Source organism: Erythrolamprus reginae, chromosome 3 (genome assembly GCF_031021105.1).
Source record: "Erythrolamprus reginae isolate rEryReg1 chromosome 3, rEryReg1.hap1, whole genome shotgun sequence".
Lineage (NCBI taxonomy): Eukaryota > Metazoa > Chordata > Lepidosauria > Squamata > Dipsadidae > Erythrolamprus > Erythrolamprus reginae.
The window spans coordinates 59656919-59680261 of NC_091952.1; the positions used below are offsets into that span (position 1 = coordinate 59656919).

At 38.3% G+C, this 23343-nt stretch overlaps 1 protein-coding gene across 8 annotated transcripts in view; it reads left to right on the plus strand.

The window, feature by feature from the left end:
• The window catches only part of SRGAP2 (SLIT-ROBO Rho GTPase activating protein 2), a 236130-nt gene that overhangs the window by 115337 nt on the left and 97450 nt on the right, over nucleotides 1-23343 (plus strand). For all 8 annotated transcript variants that reach the window (XM_070745533.1, XM_070745535.1, XM_070745534.1 and 5 more), the window contains exon 5: nucleotides 17735-17797. In XM_070745533.1, the coding sequence (XP_070601634.1) occupies nucleotides 17735-17797 (63 nt within the window). The remainder of the gene's footprint in view (nucleotides 1-17734; nucleotides 17798-23343) is intronic.

A 23343-nucleotide genomic window follows, 5' to 3' on the forward strand; every position in this document is an offset into this window, starting at 1 on the left:
CACACACACACACACACACACACACACACACACACCCTTGCTGTACAATAGGTGAAATTATAAGAATAATGAAAAAAGCTATGCCTAGAGTATAGTGTGATTGAAATGAGATGAAAAGACCATTATTATAAGAATGGTTAAATATTTAGCTGCGTAAAGGACTTCATGGGGTTATTACTTGGCTTGGATCCTACAGATCTTAAAACATCACACTTGGAGAGAATCACCATTTAATAATGCATAGATTGTTTCCACTTAGGGAGAAGAATTTTATTCTTGTGTTGTGTATGAACTTCTGCTTTGCTCATATCTTTGGGGGATACATTACTTTGATATTGTTTCCATTCTTTCTTTTCAACCATCTTTTCAAGTGATGCTCAGTAATAATATTATTTTTTCTTTTGTAAATGAAGTGCTCTTTTAAAAACTCTAGAATATTTGAAGGTAAGGCAAAGAGCCTTGTTTGGAAAAGAACAATAAATTCCTTCATTCCAACCTCACTTCTCATTCCAATTCTGCAATAGCTCTACATCAGGGGCGTCAAACTCAATTTCATTGAGAGCCGCATCAGTGTTGTGTTTGATCTTGGGGGCCAGGTGGGCGTGGCCAGGGTAGGCATGGCCAATTTGACTTCACTCATGTCAGGGTGCCTGTGGTGGCTGGAGTGATATGCCAGCGAAGCAGCCCTCCTGAACTCCATTTTTGCTGGCAAAGACACGGCGGGCTGGTCCTTCATTGTTTCCAGGGCAGCTCCACAGACCAGATCTAAGCACCTTGCTGGCTGGATTTGGCCCTCAGGTCTTGAGTTTGACACCCCTGCTGTATATGGATCCAAAATTCTTCCTGTTTGTTTTTCTTTTTTTTACACATTGACATTTTAAGAAAGAATTATTATGCTTTTGATTTTTTAAATCAATGTACCAGATTTTTAAGAATTATTATGCTTTTGATTTTTTAAATCAATGTACCAGATTTTTAAGGCCAACTAATTGTCATACAGCTCAATGTAGAATATGAGAAACACAAAATAATAGACAATCCAGGAGATAGAAAAATTCTTCTGGAGAGTTTTTAACGTCTTGCTGAAGGACAGCAGTTTGTGTTTAAACTCAACAACGAATATTACTTAATATTAATTAATATGTATATTATTATAGGACTTTATGAAATATCTGACATAGCAATGCAGAAACACTAAATGTTTGCTGATACATGTATTATAATTTTTTCATTGTTGTTGTTTTTATTTAATGTGTCTGCTTTTTGTTGTTTGTCTGTTTTAAAATACATTTGAAAACCAATATTTTTTCTTAAACCCCAATTTATTTTACAGAACCATTGATGGCCTCTATCTTTTCCCTTTTTTTCTATTCTTTTTCTTATTGATGAGACACAAATTCTGTAGATTTTTTTTACCAGCTACAACATGAAATATAACATAGAAAAATTGAAAATTGACATCCGTTTAAATTCCCCACTTCTTGAACATGTACATTTTATTTTTGCTCAAAAACAACTAAAAAGGTACATTAGCATGTAACTACCATCTCAGCGATACTATATCTAGAAGGAAGCTGGGATAATCTTCTCAGCATGTCTGGCTTTACTTCTGTTTCTCCACTGGAGTCTTCTGGGTCACCAGAATCTCGCTTCCCATAACACTGTTTCCTCCATATGCTCAGCTAGTGGCTGAGTTCCAATTATGTTCTAAAAGTTTGCTGCAATCTCTTATTCTTCCTTCTGTTGCATTAATCTGGGAGACTGTGGCATTCTTGTCTATGATATAAAACTAAACTCCTTTATTATCAGAAAATTATATACAGTTCCAAAGCTCTAATTCAAAATATTGCCCTTGCCTCAGGCCTGTCGACTTAGTACTTGCTAAAGACAAAAATCACTGGATCATCTCTTATTTTATTTACTGTCAGCATGATTAGATGCACAGCCGTGTAGTGCTTGGATTCACAATTCAGTTATAGTTACATCCAATTACATTCTTATATGAAATAAGTTTTCTAGATCGGTTTCAGTCTAGCTTTAAGGCTGCCTGGAATGGAAGCTGCCTGGCCTCAAGAAAGGGAAGTGGAGAGGGCAGCTTTATTGATTCAGTTGGCCTTCCATTTCATAAATCATGGCATGCCTCTTGACAGATAACCTGAATTGTGATACAGGCTCATTTTTATATAGAAATTCCCTAGAGAATGCTGTGATGCTAGTGAACTATTACATTGTTACTTGATGATTTTGTAAAGGAACTTACAATTACATATTTTCCTCACCCTACATAAAAATACAAGGTAAAATTATAAAGTTTTCCCAAGTGTGGATATTTATAGATATACAGTGATCCCTCTATTATCGCGAGGGTTCCATTCCAAGACCCCTCGCGATAATCGATTTTTCGCGATGTAGGGTTGCGGAAGTAAAAACACCATCTGCGCATGCGCGCCCTTTTTTTCTATGGCCGCGCTTGCGTAGATGGTGGAGTTTGCGTTCCCCGCCGCCCACGCAAAGGGGAAACCCCGATTCGGCTCCTCGCTGCTGCTGCGCTACCGAGCAGATCAGCTGCTGGGCGGCCGAAGGAACCTTCCCTGGATCTTCCCCCTCTTGCTGGCGGGCGGGCGAGCAGCGGGCATCAGCGAGGAGCCGGGGTTTCCCCTTTGCGTGGGCGGCTGGGAAGACCCAGGTTGGGAGTTCGGGGGGGTGCTGGGAAGCCCCCCAGGCCGGCTGCGACCTTTTAAAACAGCCGTGCTGCTTCCCAGCTGAGTCCTGAAGCCAAACGCCAAAGGCGAACTTCCGCGTTTGGCTTCAGGACTCAGCTGGGAAGCGGCGCGGCTGTTTTAAAAGGTCGCAGCCGGCCTGGGGGGCCCCCCAGGCTGGCTGCGACCTTTTAAAACAGCCGCGCCGCTTCCCAGCTGACTCCCGAAGCCAAACGCGGAAGTGGGGTTTTTTAAAATTAATTTTTTTTTAAATCGCGATATAGCGTTTCACGAAGATCGAGATCGCGAAACTCGAGGGATCACTGACTATATATATGAACACACACCAGAGGAAATGGAGGAGAGTCTTCTAATGGTCTGGATGCCCGGGGGGGGTGGATATGAAGCTCCATCATGGAATAATTTTTATTGTGTTCTGATGCAATAGGATCTTTCTGACGTTTTATGGTCACTGGGACAGCAGCTTTAGTGGTGTAAAGCCATTTATACTAGCTTTAATGGTATAAAGCTATTTTCATTAGTTTGAGTTGCTCTACCAATTGTAGAGTATCTGGGCAGAAATAGTTTACGGTCCAGTAACTTTGAGATTGAATTACTACAACACATTGTCTGTGCAGTTATTCTTTCAAACAGCCTGGAAATTTCAGCTGGCCCCAAATAGTTCTGCAAGATTGTTCACTGAGATCGGTTATTTCGGTTCAGTAAATAAATAAAGAAATTATAAAACTCTGTGTCTTTTAATCTGCACTTGTTAACAATTTATTTTTAAATTCAATTCCCTGTGTTGGTTTTATAATACCGTACTCTAAGTAAGTTGAAACTGGGTTATATTAACATGCTTTTTCCTCCAAAAATTTATATCTGGATCCTAAATTTATCCTCATAATCATTTAATCTTTTCCCAGATTTCAGAATGGCAAACTAAAATAGGAGTTTCCTTCCTAGATAAACTGACATATTGTGGTTCTCTCTTGGTAGGACGAAGATTGCCTATATGGGCCATTTAGTTTTGCAATCAAAAATATATAAACTCTAAGCTAAAATGGCATCTGTTTATTTTCTTTACTGTACTTTAAAATCTTCCTGATGTTATGTAACAGCAAAAGATTGAAAAATGTAATACGTATTGTCATCAAGATATTATAATATATACATATATGAGTTGATACATTTAAAACCCTGCTCATAAATATGTTTACCTATTTTTTAAGCCTAATCTCTGCTTTAATTTTTTCCCATTTTTAAAAAAAATGCCTGCATTCATCTACTTCAATTGATATGTAGAAATCCTTTCTTGCTTGATTGCTAGAGTATAGCAGATTTGTTCATGAATAATTATATAAAACTATAAATTAGGAAGTGTAACTCTGCAGTTCAGTGCATTGGCCTGTGAGGGCTTCATTTTCACTGTCAGAGGTTTGCAGGAAGCTTGGGAGCCCATTTTTATTGGCAAAAACACCACGGACTGGTTCTTTACTGTTTCCAGGGTGGTTCCATGGAGCAGATCTAAGTACGGGCCTTGAGTTTGACATTCCTGATAAAGGATTGGCTGCAGCACTCTGTAAGTGACAAGTCAGTCGACACAGATTCTGCTTAGCAGTTTGAAAAAGGGCATCAGTGAAGGTAGAGTGCAAGGTATCTTGTAAGGAGAATTGGTATTGTGCAAGATAAATTGCAGGGCATAATATCTGATGTTCTGCTGGTATTCCAGGCATCTAGTAAAGTTTGCCACCTCTTGAAACACTCTTCATGGTTCATTTCATTCATATGGATGATGAAACACTGGATGTTTCACAGCATTTAAGGCAATATTTGGAGCCAACTTTATGAGTCAAAGAACTAAACGGTAAAGCTATAATTATTTTATACTGAATTAACTTTTTATAGAGGTGAATTAAATTGTCAAAGTCAATAATGCATACATCTCATTGTTGTTCAACATTTAAATTAAACTGGAGTTGAAAACTGTGAAGACAATATTTGTTTATTTATTATACCAGTGGTATTTCATTGACTCTCAGTGCTTTACAGTACTGTCTCAATGTTATGATATATTATAAAGGTACAGGATATATGTGAACTATTTCATGCTAAAGAGGCTAAGAATATTCTAATAGAAAATATTAATAAGAAGCTGGGCATATTGTTTTAACAATGGAGGAAAATACATATTGATCAGTAGATATATTTTGGTTTTGTTTCATTATCCATTTGATTTCTATTCTGTTATTTAAACTTTCACAAGCCTTGCCTTGGGTCCTAAAATCTAATTCTAATTGTCTGTGTAATGCACAGATTATAACTGCTGGTAATTTAGGAATATTGATCTTTTTAAAAAAATCAAACAAGTGAAAGTAATCAGAGCTTCAACTAATGGGATACTTAATTGTCCTCATAATGACCAAATAATAGTGTGGAAAAACCCTTTTGATTTTTGAAATAGGTTAAAGGCTACTGAAGCTTTAAAACTTGTTTTTCTACCATGCTTTCTGGCAATCCTTCAAAGGTATGTTTTATTTAGGTTGTAAAATCTGGACAACATAATCTAATTTGCCTTCTTCATTCCTCTAAATATTTTGAAGCTGCTGCTGTAATTTTCAATGGAATGTGGAACAGTCAAAATACCATTGCCCAGGATTCCCTACCTCCCCCCAAATAATGATTAAATTAAATGCGGGCTGGGTTGTGGGAACAAAGAGAGCCTTGACTAGCTTCTGAGAGTTAACGTTCCAGCCAGTTGTGGTAATGACCTACAGTTCTGTGCATGAATCATGTATAGACCAAAGCTTTGAGGCAGTGGAAGAAGACTGAGTGCAAGTATGTGCACAATACACACACACACACACACACAGCTTCTTTCAACCCTCTTGTTTTGTGCTGAAAAAAAGTTATTCAATTAAGTAAGATTTTGATCTTAGGTGAAGAATGTCAGCTTATTCTTCACAGTTTTTATAAATGCTATGTATATGAATGATAGCCTACCATTTAAGAAAAAATGATTTATTTATTTTCTTAAAAGGTTTAAAAAAAATTGTATGGGATTCTTCTTTGACTTTCCATTATTTTCATGTTGCACTATTGCCAAAAATATTTTGTCTGCTTCTTGTGAATCCAAGAACACATCCCACAGAGTGGGCCTTCTCCGGGTCCCGTCAACTAAACAATGTCGGTGGGCGGGCCCCAGGGGAACAGCCTTCTCTGTGGCGGCCCCGACTCTCTGGAACCAGCTCCTCCCAGAGATTAGAACTGCCCCTACTCTCCTTGCCTTTCGTAAGCTCCTTAAAACCCACCTTTGTCGTCAGGCATGGGGGAACTGAAACATCTCCCCCGGGCATATACAATTTATGCATGGTATGTTTGTTTGTATATATGTTTGCTTAGTAAATGGGTTTTTAAAAATATTTTAAATTATAATTATTAGATTTGTTATGAACTGTTTTATTTTGTTGTGAGCCGCCCCGAGTGCGGAGAGGGGCGGCATACAAATCTAAATAATAAATAAATACATTTTACTTAATAGATTGTGTGCCAGTGCTTGGACAATTTTGGATATTGTCTGTTTTTTTAATTATCTCTTCATATTCAATGAAATCTCCCTTCTGTCCATTTTAGTTCATGTTTTTGCCACTGTGTGCATTGACTCCTAATTCCATAATTCAGATCTCCAGCTGACTTTGTAACTATGACATTTCCTGTTTAATTCTCTATATTAATTTCAGTGTGACACAGGTTATCAGCTAGCTGATTTCCTTTTGTGCACGTCTTTCCTCTTTTCCCTGAACTAGCATACTTCAGCATTTCAAAAACATCTTGTCCACAGTTACTTAAATAGTTCCACTTGAGCATTTTTGCATGAGTGCATAGCTTGTTAATGTGGAATAAAAAAGTGTAAAATCAGCCACATTCTAAAAATGAATAGCATGGACAGTAAATGACCATATAGCCATAAAACTGAGCACCAATACTGAATATTTTGGTTTAAAAAAATTAAAGCTGTGGGATGCTTTGAATGTCATTTCTTTTTAAAAATAGTTCCTATTAAGGAAATTACATCTATGACATATTTTGAGCGCCTTTCATAGTAGGGATGGTTAAAACAGTTCTAATTTCTTTGTTTTTATTGAAAGAGAACTGAATACAGATGCAGATTTGCTTTGTTACTGGGGCACTATAGCTTTTTCCTCTATTTTGCTTTTTAACAAACTCCAGCATTCATAAAAGATTTCCTTTGTCAATTTCTAGCCTTGATTTATTTACTTTGCAATTAATCTGGCCACCTATGGATGGTTATGTGGGATCTGAGGGCGTACGTTAAAATAGAGTGTGAAAATTCAAATCCTTTCAACATTCTGATGTTGTTGCTTGTTTTTTTAATATTTGGTGAAGAGATTAGAGAGTCAATTCAGCTGATCATAAGCTGAGGGTTGTTTGTAATTTATCAGGATACAGGTAACAGATCACATCTAATTGCACATATTTTTTCAAAAAACTATATCTTGTTGGAATGAAGATATAGAGCAAAATCATAATTAATAGGCTCATTGAAAGAGGTAAACATTACCTAGTCCTAACGAATGACCTCTTAATCCATTCTGTTTCCAATATTAGTTTCTTTAGGGATATTCATTCTTTGGTCATTTCCTAAATCAATGATGTGACGGGTGCCACAGGTGGCATGCGGAGCCATATCTGCCGGCATGTTAGCCGCTGTCCTAGTTCAGCTACAACATGCATGTGTGTGCCAGCCCCCTGATTTTTGGCTTGCACAGAGGTTCTGAGAGGGCATTTTTGGCTTCCAGAGAGCCTCCAGGGGGATAAGGGAGGGTGTTTTTACCCTCCTCCGACTCCAGGGAAGACCTTGAGATGGGCGAAACATGAGCCTACTGGGCCCACTGAAAGTTGGGAAACAGGCCATTTATGGCTTCCAGAGGGTCCTCAGAGGGTCCCCTGGGGGCAGGAGAAGCTGTTTTTGCTCTCCCCAGGCATTGAATTATGGGTATGGGCACTCATGCATGTACAATAGTGCACACCCATGCTTTTTCGGCACCCGAGGAAAAAAAGGTTTGCCATCACTGTCCTAAATGAAAGCCCTGTATCCAGTGATAAGAATTTTTTTAAAGTTGAATGAGTTATCAATCATGTATGACAGTAAAGTTAAATAAAATAAACCTCATTACTGTACATAAAAGAATTGACTATTGCACATTTCTTTGTGTGACTGAGACTAGTTTTTGTTAAATACAGTTTAATAAACTGCAGGATTACTATTTTTGTTAAGATTATTCTGTTGAAATAAAAGTAGCCAATTTCATAGACCTATTTTTTCTGCCCTCTTTTATAAACAGATTATCAATTAGGAAACAATATTTACAGTTATATTATATTTCTCGGTATTATTAACCTGAGCTAAATTGTGCTGTAAGAACATTCTGCTCCGCCCCCCCACCCGCAGCTTTGATTCTAAAGGATTATGCATTGTGTCCACATTTTCATTGGGTGGATATGATTCAGTCTGATCTCCGAGACATGATCAGCAATTCAAAGAAATATACCTGTATCATTCATTTTCCCTAACTAGGAGTGGTGTGTATTCATAGTTTCAAACTATGTGGTTAAATGGATAAAACCTCCCTGCCTTTAATCTCTTTCTCCCTGCTTTCTGCCAACCATCACTCCGCAGTCTGCATTGGTTGCCGATCAGTTTCCGGTCACAATTCAAAGTGTTGGTTATGACCTTTAAAGCCCTTCATGGCATTGGACCAGAATATCTCCGAGACCGCCTCCTGCCGCACGAATCCCAGCGACCGATCAGGTCCCACAGAGTGGGCCTTCTCCGGGTCCCGTCAACTAAACAATGTCGGTTGGCGGGCCCCAGGGGAAGAGCCTTCTCTGTGGCGGCACCGGCCCTCTGGAACCAACTCCCCCCGGAGATTAGAACTGCCCCTACTCTTCCTGCCTTCCGTAAACTTCTTAAAACCCACCTTTGCCGTCAGGCATGGGGGAACTGAAACATCTTCCCCTGGGCATGTTTAATTTATATATGGTATGCTTGTGTGTATGTCTGTTAGTATATGGGGTCTTTTAAATCTTTTAATTTTAAATTTGTTAGATTATTTATGATTTGTTTCCACATGTTGTGAGCCGCCCCGAGTCTTCGGATTGGGGCGGCATACAAATCTAAGTAATAAATAAATAAATAAATAAATAAAACCAGAATGTCCATTTGGAGTTATTGGTTCTTGATGTGGTTACTTTAAATCTAGCCCATGCCACCCAATATTTCCTTTTTAAAATGAAAATCAAGGCTCTACCTCAGGTTTTGGCACCGACATTTGGGTGCATGTGCCGGAAACCAGAAGAGCAATTTCCGTGTGCGTGTACACCGCTGACCTCCTCTTCCGGTTTCTGGCATGCATGCACACACAAAGACCAACTGGCCGGTGCGCAAACCAGAGGTTTAGCTTCCTGAGAGAGCTGCTCTTCTGGTTCCTGGTGTTCCCATGCATGCAAAGACCAGAAGGCTTGCAGAAAAGTGTGCACTGGAACTTGGAAGAGCAACAGCTGTCACTCTGTTTGGGGAAACTCTAGGTTTAAGGAGCATGTGCAATATTTTTCTGACAGGGTACGCTACAACAAAAGTAATTCTAAATCTATACAGTGATCCCTCGATTAGCACGGTCTCGATTAGTGCGAAACACTACAACACGGTTTTTCAAAAAATATTAATTAAAAAATACTCCACGGTTTTTTTGCTATACCACGGTTTTTCCCACCCGATGACGTCATACGTCATCACCAAGAGTCACTTCTCTGTCTCTTTCTCTTTCTTTCCTGTCATTCTCTGCTTCAATCATTTTCTCATTTCTCTTTTTTTCTCCCCTTTTTTCTATCATTTCTCTCTCTCTTTCTTCCTCTCTCACACTCTCTTCCTCCCTCTCTCATCTCTTTCTTTCCTTCTCTCCCCCCCCCCCTCCACTTGCCCACGAGAAGAAAAAAAGCAACCTCTGCCGGGCAGCTCCCCTTGTGCCCCCGCTTTGTGCCTGCCTCTTGTCCCTCTCTTTTGGGGATTTTTTTTTCTTTTCTGTCTGAGTGCGTCTGTGTGAGCGCGAGAGAGGGAGTGCGTGTATGTGTGTGTGTGACTGTTGCGGCTTGGGCTGGTCGGCCTCGGAGGCGGGAGAAGGCGAAGAGGGAGCAAGCGGGGAACCCGGCGGGGTGGATGGCGGCGGTGGCGTGTGTGTGTGTGGTGGCCGCCTTCAGCTTGGGGTCGCCGCCGGCGTGCTCGAAGGACCCGCCGCCGCCCGCCTTGGAGCCCTCGAAAGCCTCGTCGTCTTCTGTGCTCTGCTCGCCGCTGCTCTCCAAGCGGGGCGCAGCGGCTGGGAGCACGCGCCTTTTCTCCCCTGCGTGGATCCTGGCTAGCCGTCGTGCCTCTCTTGAAGATGGGGAGCCTGGCGACGCGCTGTTTTCCCCCACCGAGGACAATCGGGGTAAACTCTTTTGGTTGGGAACCAACCGGCCCGGTGCTCTTTTGGCTCTCTTCGGGTTTCCCCTTTGCCTGGGCAGCAGGAAGACCCAGGGAAGGTTCCTTTGGCCGCCCAACAGCTGATCTGCTCCGCAGCGCGGCAGCAGCGAGGAGCCGAAGATGGGGTTTCCCCTTTGCCTGGGCAACGGGGAAACTCCATCTTCGGCTCCTCGCTGCTTCCGCGCTGCGGAGCAGATCAGCTGTTGGGTGGCCAAAGGAACCTTCCCTGTGTCTTCCCCGCTGCCCACACGCAAACTCCACCATCTGCGCATGTGCGGCCATGGAAAAAAAGGGTGCGCATGCGCAGATGGTGTTTTTACTTCCGCACCACTATAACACGGAAAATCGATTAGCGCGGGAGGTCTTGGAACGTAACCCCCGCGCTAATCGAGGGATCACTGTATATACATACAGTGGTACCTCTACCAAAGAATGCCTCTACTTAAGAACTTTTCTAGATAAGAACCGGGTGTTCAATACTTTTTTGCCTCTTCTTAAGAACCATTTTCTACTTAAGAACCTGAGTCCGGAAAACTTCCACAGGAAATTTGAGAGCGGCACAAAGGCCTGGGCAGTTTCCTGCCATTCCCCCTTTAATTACGGCAATCTCAGGCTTTTCTGGGTTGCCAGAGAAGCCTTTTGGTGGCGCTTAAGGAGGCTTTGGCAGTCCAGAGTGACCAAAGCATTTTCCTTTCTCTGGGCGCTTGGGAGAGAGAATAAACCTCTGCCAGTGCCCAGAGGGGAAAAAGCCCACTCTTTTTCTCTGGGCACTTGGAGAGGGAATAAACCACTTTGCTGTGGTGACTCCCTCTCGCTGCCTCTCATATACCCAAAATTTTGAGGTTTTTTTATTCCCCTCACCTCACCTTCTTCCTTCAGCAGCGACCTCCTCCTCTTCTTTCTCCTCCTCATCCCACCCAAATTCCGAGCTTTTATTTCTTTCCTAATGGGTTTGCAGCCATTATTTGCTTTTACCTTGATTCCTATGGGAAAAATTGCTTTTACTTAAGACCGTTTCTACTTAAGAACCTGGTCACGGAATGAATTAAGTTCTTAAGTAGAGGTACCACTGTATATCTATATTAATCCAGATCACATCTCATTGCAAGTCCCTTTCTTTCATCTTTCACCCTCCCCCCATGTGCATGCATACGCAGACCCTGACATGCCCACTCCCCCCCCCCACATGCAAGTGCAGCCCCACCACAAACGCTCTGCTCCCCATGCATGCACCACGGAGACCTGAAGACCAGCTGGCAGGCAAGAGGTATACACACATGTGCAGTGGAGCTGAATTGGGGCGATGACTCATGTGCCCACCGAAAAGGCCCTGTGTAGCACCTCTGGCACACGTGCCATAGTTCGCCATCATGGCTAGTTATATGTGAGTGCTTCAATGCATGTTCAGCCCAGAAAAACATCAACAAACATAACATTCCATTTACTGCCAAAGGGATTATTTTAAAAATCTGGCTCTGTCTATTTAATTATCAACATTCTGTGAGTCTTGAAAGCTGTATGATAATACTTGTAACTGACAAATATAAAAGAAAAAGGATTTCTAGGAAGCTCAGAGAACTGTCTCAATTTATTCCCAGAGATTTAGACTCCTGAGTTGATTACTAGAAAGAAATATTTATATTCTTCAGGGAGACAAATATTAGGCTCTGCTGTGGAGTAATATGTTTTCTTAATAACTTGCTAAGTAGGTCAGTTTCAAAGAGAAAATGCTTCTCAGCTTCCAGTTAGCAGTTCTAAAGTGTAAATGAAATATAGTATATTAGTCTAGAAATTAGATATTTTCTTTAAAACGTGACACATGCTCATCTACAAAAGTGTGAAAAGTAGTGATCAGTAATCTGAAAAACAATTATACGGTATATTAAATGTTGGATCTGACTAAATTTTCCTCAGAGGTTAGATATTTTTGCTAAGTGGTCATCTGATTTGAGAATTTAAGAATTCTCAGGTAGATCCCATAAGAACCCAGAGATTTGTTAACTTTGTATTTTCTGAAAATACCCTATACAGTGTTCCCTCGACTTTCGCGGGGGATGTGTTCCGAGACCGCCCGCGAAAGTCGAATTTCCGCAAAGTAGAGACGCGGAAGTAAATACACTATTTTTGGCTATGAACAGTATCATAAGCTTTCCCTTAACACTTTGAACCCCTAAACTGCAATTTCTCATTCCCTTAGCAACCATTTAGATTATTACTCACCATGTTTATTTATTAAAGTTTATTTTAAAAAATATTTATTAAAGGTGGACGAAAGTTTGGCAATGAGGTATGACATAATCGGGCGGAAAAAACTGTGATATAGGGAAAAAACCCGCAAAGTATTTTTTAATTAATATTTTTGAAAAACCGTGGAATAGCCGTTTCACGAAGTTCGAACCCGCGAAAATTGAGGGACCACTGTAATGTGTTCTGTTGTTCCCTCCTTTTGCTTTAGATGTTGCAACTCAGAGACTTAAAGCAAAGAATTCATTATGCAAGCTCCATATCCTCTTTGAGCATCTCTTTTTCCTTCTTTGTCATCTAATGATTAAATAGCTTTAATCTCTTGTTTATGGAAAACAGATCTCTCAGCAGTCATGCTAGCTGAAGCAACTTTTCATTGCAGTGAACTGAATATTCAGTTCTCCATAAACAAAAGCATATTTTACAGTCAATGAATTCCAAAAAATTAACAGGATCTTAGAGTCAAGCATTTTTTTTTCTGCTCTGTATCTCATGCTAGTCATTTTTGTTGAATGACCCAACTATTCCAGATTTGCAAAATACATTTCCTAAATTTTAAATTTCTATCTTCTGCTTGATTTCTTAAAACAAAAACATTGAAAATGTTTTAAACCTTTACTTATAGTGGTTGATCCAATCTCCTCTCTTTCCAGTTCTAAAATATCTTTTAAAAATTGTATGGTTGTATTTTATCTTGTTTTGATGTACTCATTATTTTCGGTCTCTTTTCTAAAAATCCATATCATAGGAGTTGCTTTTTTATATTTTTGGCGACAGTTGAGTTCGTTGTTATTAATCTATTAGCAGTCTTCCTGGATTTTTTGCTGGGTGGTGGGCATTAGCATTTTCTTATTTTGCTTTTGATTCTAATATATTTCCTTGCCTTAATTTGCCCTCCATTATAATAATATTCTAAGGAAGAGTCCCTCTTTTTTAAGGGGAAAGGAGTAAGAGTCAGGCCTTACCAGGTTTCACATGGTCAATAATTGTCTCTTTGTCCTCATAATCAGAGGTTCATCCAGGAAACATCTTCATAATGTACCTAGTTTCCTTCTCTGACATGCTTTAAGATAGCTATTTATATTTTTAAAAGATGTAATATCCTGTAAATCAAAGATCTACGTTCTGGCTGCTACACAGTACTGTATTTATACTCAATGATTGTGGATTGCGCTTTTGTTGTAGGTAAACTTTGGTTTTCCACAGATCTCTTTTATTTTAAACAAAATAAAGTTTCATGCTCCTTTGTAAAGCACAATACAAATTTCCATAGGGAACCAGGACTAAAGCAGTAAATCACACGCAATTCAGCAGGCTGCTGAAATAAAACAGGGATAACGCATGTTACATCCCTTCTCAGAACTGTTGTTAGAAGGAAAGGAAACATCTGCTTGCATTAATTGTTCTTTTATTGGTTTCATTGTCTTCCCAGTGTCATTCATTCAATGGTGGGGTTGCATCATTGTGCAGGTATTATAAACTATTCAAGTAAATATAAAGAGATTTCTCTTGGTCTTTGATATTGCTACTTTTGTGTTTTAGAAAGTGAAAACATCCTTTCAGCATAGTAAAAAAAAATTGTGCATTTGAAGCCCTGTGTGCTCGCTGATGTGTATCCATTGGTGTATTGCATCTATATGTGTATATACATCTGCATCGTTTTCTATTAGGTGAACAGACAATTAGGTGCAAATAAGCCAAGATTGCTAAAAATCAGAGTATTAGAATTCATATAGAAAAGAGAAGATATGTACCTGACGTTTATTCATGTTTTTTCTTCCGCATAGAACAGATTATGGAAACAGTAACCACAAGGGAAATATAATATATGATTCCAGTTGTTTATAAGATCTGGGTTGTTGTAGACCTAATGATTCCAGGTGCGATTGTTATTACAGTTTGTTACATAGTTAACCAGATGTTTAGACTGGATTCGACATTGTTAACAACCTAACAAATCCTTCCCAAGAACCTGGGATAGGCAGATGTTGTTGGATGGTGTTTAAAAGTATTGCTCCAGGATGTAAGATCCAAATAAAGATGCCTTTTTAATTATTTATTTATTTATTATTTGGATTTGTATGCCGCCCCTCTCCGAAAACTTGGGGCGGCATACATTTCCCTTTTGTGGTTGACGGGTGATGATTTTGTCAATGTTAGTAGTGTTCAAGTGCTACTCCAGATGTTTTGGGATGGCACCCAAGGTACCTGTTACTATTGCTTTCTTTTGCCACATTCATTCTACTTCTATTTGCAGGTGATCCCCCCTTCCCCAGTTCTTTCTCCTTCTCCTATCTCCAGCTAGTGCCACATTCATTGTCCAAACTTTTCTGTCTTTCTTATTGTTTAGAGTATTATGTAGCAGGTGCTTGCCTTTGAATTCTAAAGTCCCAGAGCAACTTTTGTTTCATTTTCTATTACTTTATCTATTTTGGGGTCCCACCATTCTTGCTTGCAGGCAAATGTCATTTCTTGTAGATCTTTGCCATGCCAGTGTTTGTAGTCAATCTATGTGATTTTTTAGCAACTAACTGATTTTCTTATAGAAGCTAACTAGGTGGTCCACTGTTTCTTCAGCTTATTTGCAGAGGCAGCATTTGTTGTCTGTTGCTGTCTTCTCAATGCTGGCTTTGTACACATTTGTTTTTAATGCTTGGGCTTGTGTAGCCATAATTAGTCCCTTTGTCTGTTTCATCAGAGTTCCTCTTCTTATCCACTGTGGGGTCTTTTAATCTGATTTGCCTGCTATTTTTTAAAGATAACTAGCCATGTAATCAATACTTTCCATTGCCATGACTCTTTTCTATTCTACACTTTCTCTAAATATAATTATTATTAGATCTTACATGCTGCTTTATGGTGTTTTACTGCACTATTCTGCATTGCTGTTCTTCTTACCCACAGTTTAGGCTCCCTTGGAGTTAAAGCAGTTTGTACATTTTGTAAATATCTATATGCTTAATTAATGTGTAGGCTTCAGAAGTTGTTGGGTCCCGGTCACTGGATTTAACTTTTTATGTAGAAGGAAAGTTCTGAATAGGTTTTAGTAATGTTGATTATAAATGTATTGCTGCTGCTATAAAAATTGGATAGAAATGTTCTTTTATTTAGCAGTTCCAAGGGTAGATTCCCGCCATCAGTTACCCCAAACAAAGAGTAGTTTATTAATATCTGATTAAGTTGAAAACTCATTCTTAAAGTAAATTTCAGGCAGGTCTATTTTATAATCCGTGAAAAAATTCTATGTAAAATCCATATTGGAGAGAATTTTCTTTGATTAGTTTGTTATATTAATAATTCTTTCTAAAGCAAACATATGCATGAGTCATGATGCCTTGGATTTAACATGGCAGTTCAGAAATGCAGGCTCTCCTAACTATGGAATGTTGTATATTTGTTCAGCCCTAACTGTATTATGATTGTTTGTTGATAAAAATAGATGACAGTATTGTGAAGTGAAGACAATGACACATCTGAGTCTTGGAAAGTGTGCTGAGAGTTGACTGTGGATGAATATGAAGTACACTGGGTGGGGTTTCTTTTGTGTTGAATCTTGGCATTGAAACTGTAGTCTAAAGTAAGGCAAAGTAGCAGGTCTTGTAAACTGCACAATATGCACTCAGCAAGGATTGTAAAAAAGCAAGACCTCCTCTCCAGGTTCAAATAGACATAATCAAGACAGTTTAGAGTTAAAAATGTCTCTATGGGTATTAATCGAGCCATAAAAATGTAATTTATCATAATTTGTCTCTCATACATAAAGCATTTTATGTAAAAAGAGGGGAAACATTTTAATTTGTTCCTTGTCAATCCCATAATCTTGAATGGAATGTATTTCTTTTTTGATAGAGTTACTACTAACAAGTAGAACAATAGGGAATCTGGGACCACAGGGCTGTATGCTGACATTAATCTAAACCACCTTCCCTAATTTAAGTATCCTTTTAAAATATAGATTTCAGATCCCATTTTTGTTCAAGAATTCTTCATCCATACATATACATATGCCCAAATTTTTAACTGCTGGGGTGATATCATATTGTGAATTCCACTCATATTTAACCGAAGCCTTTCTTTTTTCTGGTATTGCCCACAGCAGAACTGCAGAACCAGATAGGTTTTGGCTTAAATAATATGGATTTTACCTCATTATATTATATTGCAAAGTGAAGAGTTGTTGTACACTGATTAATAATTTGATAATTGATGGTTGAATGGATGTCCAACTGGTGGCGGCACCTAAATTACCTATCTGATCTCAAACAGGTGGGACTATATTAGGACATTTCAGAAGAATAAAGTAGATTGGAAAATAGAAAACCATTCTGGAAGAAGGCAATGGAATACTAATTCCTGTTGGATATCTCGATGAAATAACTAGAAGAACATTTGTCTTATAAAATATTTTTATTTTATTTAGCTGGATTGATATACTGACTTTATTGCAAAGCATAGTGAAAATTTTGCATTTAGAATAAAAAAAAACATGTATGTATTTGGTTTCTTCAAAATTAGGGTTCATTTTTTTTTAATATAATGAATGTTTATAGAGCAAACATTTATCAAATTACATACTCCAAACAGTTTTCTCACAGCAGTATAAGTGTCACCCCATCTGGGCAATCTCCTCTGGCCAAATTAAGTAATAAAACTGCTTGTTCTTTTAGCTCTACATGAAGGAGAACTCCAAAAGATATATGAATATATTCTAATATGCTTGTTCTTACTGTGTGATTGATAGAAGCAAGACTAAATGTGTCCCTAGCTTTGGGGTTCCCATTTATGCTGTAAAGCTATGACTTACAGGGACTGCCTTGTGCTAATATATACCTAGAATTACAGAGGCACCACTGATATTTCGGGAACACATAAGGTTGCTTCAGATTAGTTGATAGCTGTGAAGGTCACTGCATTCTCTAGAAGCACACAACTCGGTTCCGCAAACTCCTTTCTTCCTTCCAGGTAAAATTCAATTACCATGGTTGAATATTCAAAGAATCGTAGAACTACTCTTTTGTAGAAATGATTGCTTTCCTTTGCCAAAACCATATCAATATTTGGCTGGCTTTGGGCACAGCCCATTTCACTTTATTAAAAATATTTCTTTCATTTGAGTATAATAGGAGGTAAGCGGCTATGCTAATTTGAATAGCAGTTAATTGTGTCTGATATATTTGTGTGCATTGTAACATGCATGCATTCACCATACCATTTTTCCAATGAACTTTCTGTTATTCCTTTTGCATTGCAGAGTAAAGAAGTTGGGCAGCAGCTCCAAGAAGACCTGATGAAAGTTCTGAACGAGCTCTACACGGTAAATCCAATTTGCCTTTTCTCTCTCTCTCTCTGTTTTTAGAAAGTAGTGGCAAATTATGAAGTTTACCTTTCTCTGTGTGCTTCAAACCTATTTTCGTTTTCGTCTATTGTTTCATTTTAATTCTCTGGTTTCATCCCTGTTGCCCTTGCTGCTGTTGTGGCATTATTTCTACATTGAATGAACATTAGTGAGTGTTTAGTTAAATCACTGCGCTCTTCGTTGGATGATAGTATCAGGTTTGAGGTCAGTTTTGGCTGCAAATGAACTAAATACAATAGGTTCTTTCATCCAAAATGTAGGAATGCATGAAGCACAAGCTTTTGACATGCAACACACTTTTATCTAAATTATTATTTGCATTAGATGCTTGTATAACATCCCCACCACCACCACTACCTTTTGGATTTTTAGAAAGTTGGTAGCAGTAGGTTTTGATTAGCAAACCACATGTTATATTATCTACAGCCCAGCCCTGGTCCCTAAGGAAGAAAGTTAAGGGAGTCTTTGAAACCCAGCCTTTTGTCAATTGAGTACAAATGAATATTCAGAAGTGCTCCAGCTAGTACAGCTTAAAATGCTAGTACAAAACCAGTAAAAAAATGGATTATTTTTACTGAGCATGACTACTGCGTCATAAATAAAGAGGAGAATTACAGGTTGACACAAGTGTTGTACTGTTTTTAATTCTCAGAGTAACATTTTGGATCATATATTTATTTTTCAAAGATCCTGCTTACTACTTGATAATAGGATTGAACGAAGCATTAAAGGAAATAGTATGGGAAACTATATGAAGCGACATGAAACATTAGTTTATTTATTTTACTAATTAAAACAACACATTGTTGCATAAAATCATTCCACAACATTCTACTTGTTTTCCATTGATGTCCTTTTCTGTCCTTCTTCTGAGATCTGAAATTTCAGATGTAATATGAGCTTTGCATGTGCCACATATCGATCAATTTATCTACAGGTTCATTTGTTTGCCCATCATTTAGACACACACATATTATTTTCTTTTAGCAATTATTGTTGGTTAATTGAGCAAACCTCTCTTTTCTTGCTAGTTGTTTAAAATCACCGTCTCACAGTGCAGTGTTTCCCAACCTTGGCAATTTGAAGATATTTGGACTTCAGCTCCCAGAATTCCCCAGCCAGCATTCGCTGGCTGGGGAATTCTGGGAATTGAAGTCCAAACATCTTCAAGTTGCCAAGGTTGGGAAACACTGGTCTAGTGAGCTAATAATTAAAGTAAGATTCTAATTGGGTTTTTTTCAGTTTTCAGCTAGCTTTCCTCATATTGATTGGAAATTATGGTGGCTTATTTCCATCCTCTCTGGAGATCACTAGCTTGAAAAAAATCAGTTTTTAGATGTTCTGCTTGTTTTCAATTGTGAAGACTTCCTTTTCTGTAGTTGAGATGACACAAACACCAAGGAAGAATCTGATTGACACAAAAATAGGCATGTGCTTATAAAAATTCTGACCATCTCTTCTTTCATGTTTGAATGGGAAATATTTAATATTTATTAAACCTGTTTCAGGTTTGTTAAACTTAGCAACTGAGAACAAATTACTTCTATTTTTAAATTTGGGTCCTTTGAATGTTTTCTTTGAGGCTTTTCCCCAAACACCAGATGGTTTCTGGATTTCGTTTGGTCAGCTAGGGTGATTGCGTTGGCAAATACTTTTCTCCACACCCTGTTGCCACATGAAAAGATGTTTCATAGAAACTCTTGAGGCAAAAGCAACGAGACCCTGAAATGAAGTAGAACTAGTAATCATGATGGCTTAGATATAGGCTGATTTTGCAATTTTGTCTAATTTATATAAACCAGCAAATCACACAGGGATAAAGGTTGTATTTTATTATAGGCAACTGTTGGAAACTGTCTTTCAGCAGCTACAAAACCTAAAACCTTTATATGGTATTTCTTATTATTAAACTGAATTCCAGCTGCAGATGTTAAGCATTTTGAACATACAACTGGTATTACGGTGACATTGCAGAAGTGCTCCAAAATGAATTGAGGGTGGGCCTTGTTTTGGCTTTTAACCTTGCTTTTTAGAAAAAAGGAACCTTAGTAATTCCACAATAATATTCCTATAGGAAGTATTTTATACTGATTTATAACAAATTAATTGAAAAAATGTAATTATTAGAGTCCAGTGTAGCATGACTGCAAGGAATGTAAGAATATTGATTTGTTTCTTTCCTTTATAAATCTACATAGATACACTACATAGTTAGTGGCTACTAATCATATCACATAGCCATTTTGACTGCCAGATACTTTTATATGAAAGTGAGTGATGCTATTGAACTTCTGGGGGAAAGCTATGTCAATTATTGAAAATAATAGTACTTTTATATGAGAGTGAGTGATTGATGCTATTGAACCTCTGGGGGAAAGCTATGCCAATTATTGAAAATAATAGTAAACTGGGGATTTCCAAATTTTCGTGGCCTGAAAGGGCCAGGCTAAGTACATTTGGAAGGATGCAATAGTGCTGGTATGGCTAATTGCGCGCAGCTCTGCGGCTCTGGCGTATTTCGGTGAAGTTTTGAGTTTGGATTCAAGCACTATTTTTCTTCCTGCACCTGTGCAGGTAGCAAAATCTTGCACAGGGACGCACGCGCGTGCATGTTTCAATGAGTTTTTTTGCTAGGATGCATGCGCAGAAGCGATAAACCTCACCGAAATACGCATACATGTGCATTCCTGTGTGAGATTTTGCTACCTGCACAGGTGGAGGAAGCAAAATTGTGCTGAAACCCGTGCTTGTGCGCCAGAGCCACGGAACTACACACAATTAGCTATAGTGGCAGTAACCTACTACTGGAAGGATGGGCGAAAGAAACCTTTGAAGATATAGAAGTGGCTGGAAATTTATACTTTCAGAGTTGCAAGTTTCTGTTAATGTAGCAGTACAATAAAATAGAATTGGTTCACATAGTCATGTTTCCTGTCTGATTTATCTAAGTAGGCTAATGTCAGTCTTACAAGTTTGAAAGTACAAACTTTCCACTGCCATTTTTAACTGCTTGAGCCATTAGGGTAGGTCTCTTGTTTCCTAGACAGCATCTCTTTACCTCTTTCCACAAAGTCATCCACACATTCCATTACAAATGGCCTTTAAAAAGAAACTCAGATTTGTACAGGAAAAGAATAAACACCCTTAACCAATTAGAATGCTTTATAGTTGTTGCCTTTTGGGAGTAGGAAGATTAATTCTAAAATAAGTTGAAACAATGAGGAAGGTATGCCATGGGTTTATTAACTTGAATAAGAATAGCTTTAGTTAATTAATTCTTTATAGATTAGCTATGTATGCTTAGCACCTTATGCAACATAACTCTGGCCAGCAATATACTGGTAGTCCTTGCTTAATGACCGTTCATCCATAAATTTGAACTTACAGTGGTGCTGAATGAGTGATACTTAAGAGAGATCCTAGTAGTTGTGGTTGTTGTAGCATTTCCACAGTCACAGGATCATCATTTGTGACCTTCATTGCTGACCTTCAACAAGGAAATAGGGAAGCCTGCAGGAGATCACAAATGGTGATCACATGACATTTTACTCCGTGATGTTGTGTGATTTGTTTCATAACAGTAATCAGAAATGCCAGAACTCCCATCTCTAAATAGTGCAGTCAAATGATACTCTACCATACAACCGCATTGCTTAGATATGGAAATTCCATTCTTAATTACTATCATTAACTGAGAACAAAACTGTACAAAATTAATAGAATTGTACAAAAATAACAAAACTCAAAGGAATAAAACCATTTCACACAATAAAGTTGCTATTATATTCTTATTGCAAATATAAATGTGCTGGGCTCAACTCTCATTCTCGCACTATAATTGCAAGAAGGGGCTGAATGTAAACCACATTCTGGAAGGCAAAAAGGATCGAATAGTAAGAAATTGAATAATTAAAGGTATTTGCCAGTTTGGTCAAAATAAAAAAAAGGTTTATACAGTGTATAGTGATGGAAATAATCTATATGTTTGAAATTCATATCAGGATTTTATATTTTTTTAGCTTTCTAGAAAATACTCATTTCACATTCTCCTATGTGCTGCTAAGGAGAGTCCAAGCATGGGATAAACTTTGATCGGTTGCCAAGAGGCTGAGATGCAGTATGGGTTCCAAGCAGATGAGCTGTATTCGAGGATGGGTGTGGCAAAAGTTATGTAAGCTCTGGTAAGAAGTGTGAGATTACCAGAGCATAAGCTACGTAGGATTAGGTTAACAACTCTTGATTCCTTTTGGGTGATGTTGTTGCAGTGGGTTTTGGCACTTAGGTCATTTGATATTAGTATTCCGAAGTCTTTTACTGAGTGCGGGTTTTCTGTGAGATTTTGATTATTTAGTTTATAATTGAAGTTCTGGTTCTTTTTGCTGATGTGGAGGACAGAGCATTTGTTGGTTGAGATTTGGAGTTGCCAGGTGTTAGACCAATCAGAGACATAGTCAAGGTGTTTTTTATCTTGATTTTCATCAGGCTTTTTCTTAAGCAATTTCTCTAAGTCAGCATGGTCGGGTTTTCTAGGTGATGCTGAATTATACCTCACAGCATCAATTAGCAATGAGGTATATTAAATCTACATTACTCATCCTTGTGTTTGAGAGCAAGAAAAAAAATGGGACAGGATGTATATCTCATTCTACCAATCGATCTCTGGCTTATTTACAGGGGATGAGCAAGGATTTCTGAATACAATTTTTAATCTGCCAGAGAAGCAAAATGAGATTAACCTATCTACACAAACATGTCCTAAATTGGATTTGAGAAACTTTTCAAGGACAAAACTGGCTTCTGGATTTTTAGGAGTTGAGGATGACACATTGCACAGACAGGTTTTTTTTTTAAAAAAAGTTCTCTAATTACGAAGCATAAGTTGCGTAAGCAGTTTTGGAGGGTTTTTTTAGCCTTAGTTGGCAAGCAAACTAATTGCACTGCATTCCTCCATGAATTACTCCTTCCCTTTCAAACCTTGGTTAATTAGCAATTTTAAACAGCCAGAAAATATTTTTTTGCTGTATTGAAGACAGCATAAAACAAACCTGAGCATGTATATTTTAAGGTTATGATGTGAATTTGATTTATGAATGTCTTGCTCTATTTCTGTTTCCTAAATTAAGAGTTAAGGAAGAGGTTATAGATTTCCGTATCAATTTTCTCTCAGTCAGGTTTGCAGTTGGTTTCTCTCCACTGTAAGATCTTGGATTGTCATCCCTTCAGGTCCACCGGATGCCATTTGTCTTCAGTAGTTTTTCCCCCATTCAGATTCCCAGTGTTCATTTGATTTTTTTTAATTGATTAACGTGTTTGAGAAATATAAGAATAACATGTATCCTCTTTTCAGAGCTTTGCGTTATCACTCTCAATTACACATCAAAGGCATTTATGCTTAAAGCAGAGAGAAGACTGAAATCTGTTACTCTTGTACATGGGAAGATTATGCAAAGTAAATTTTAATTCTTTAGAAGTTTCTTTAGAAATCCATTAAAATTTATTAGGCG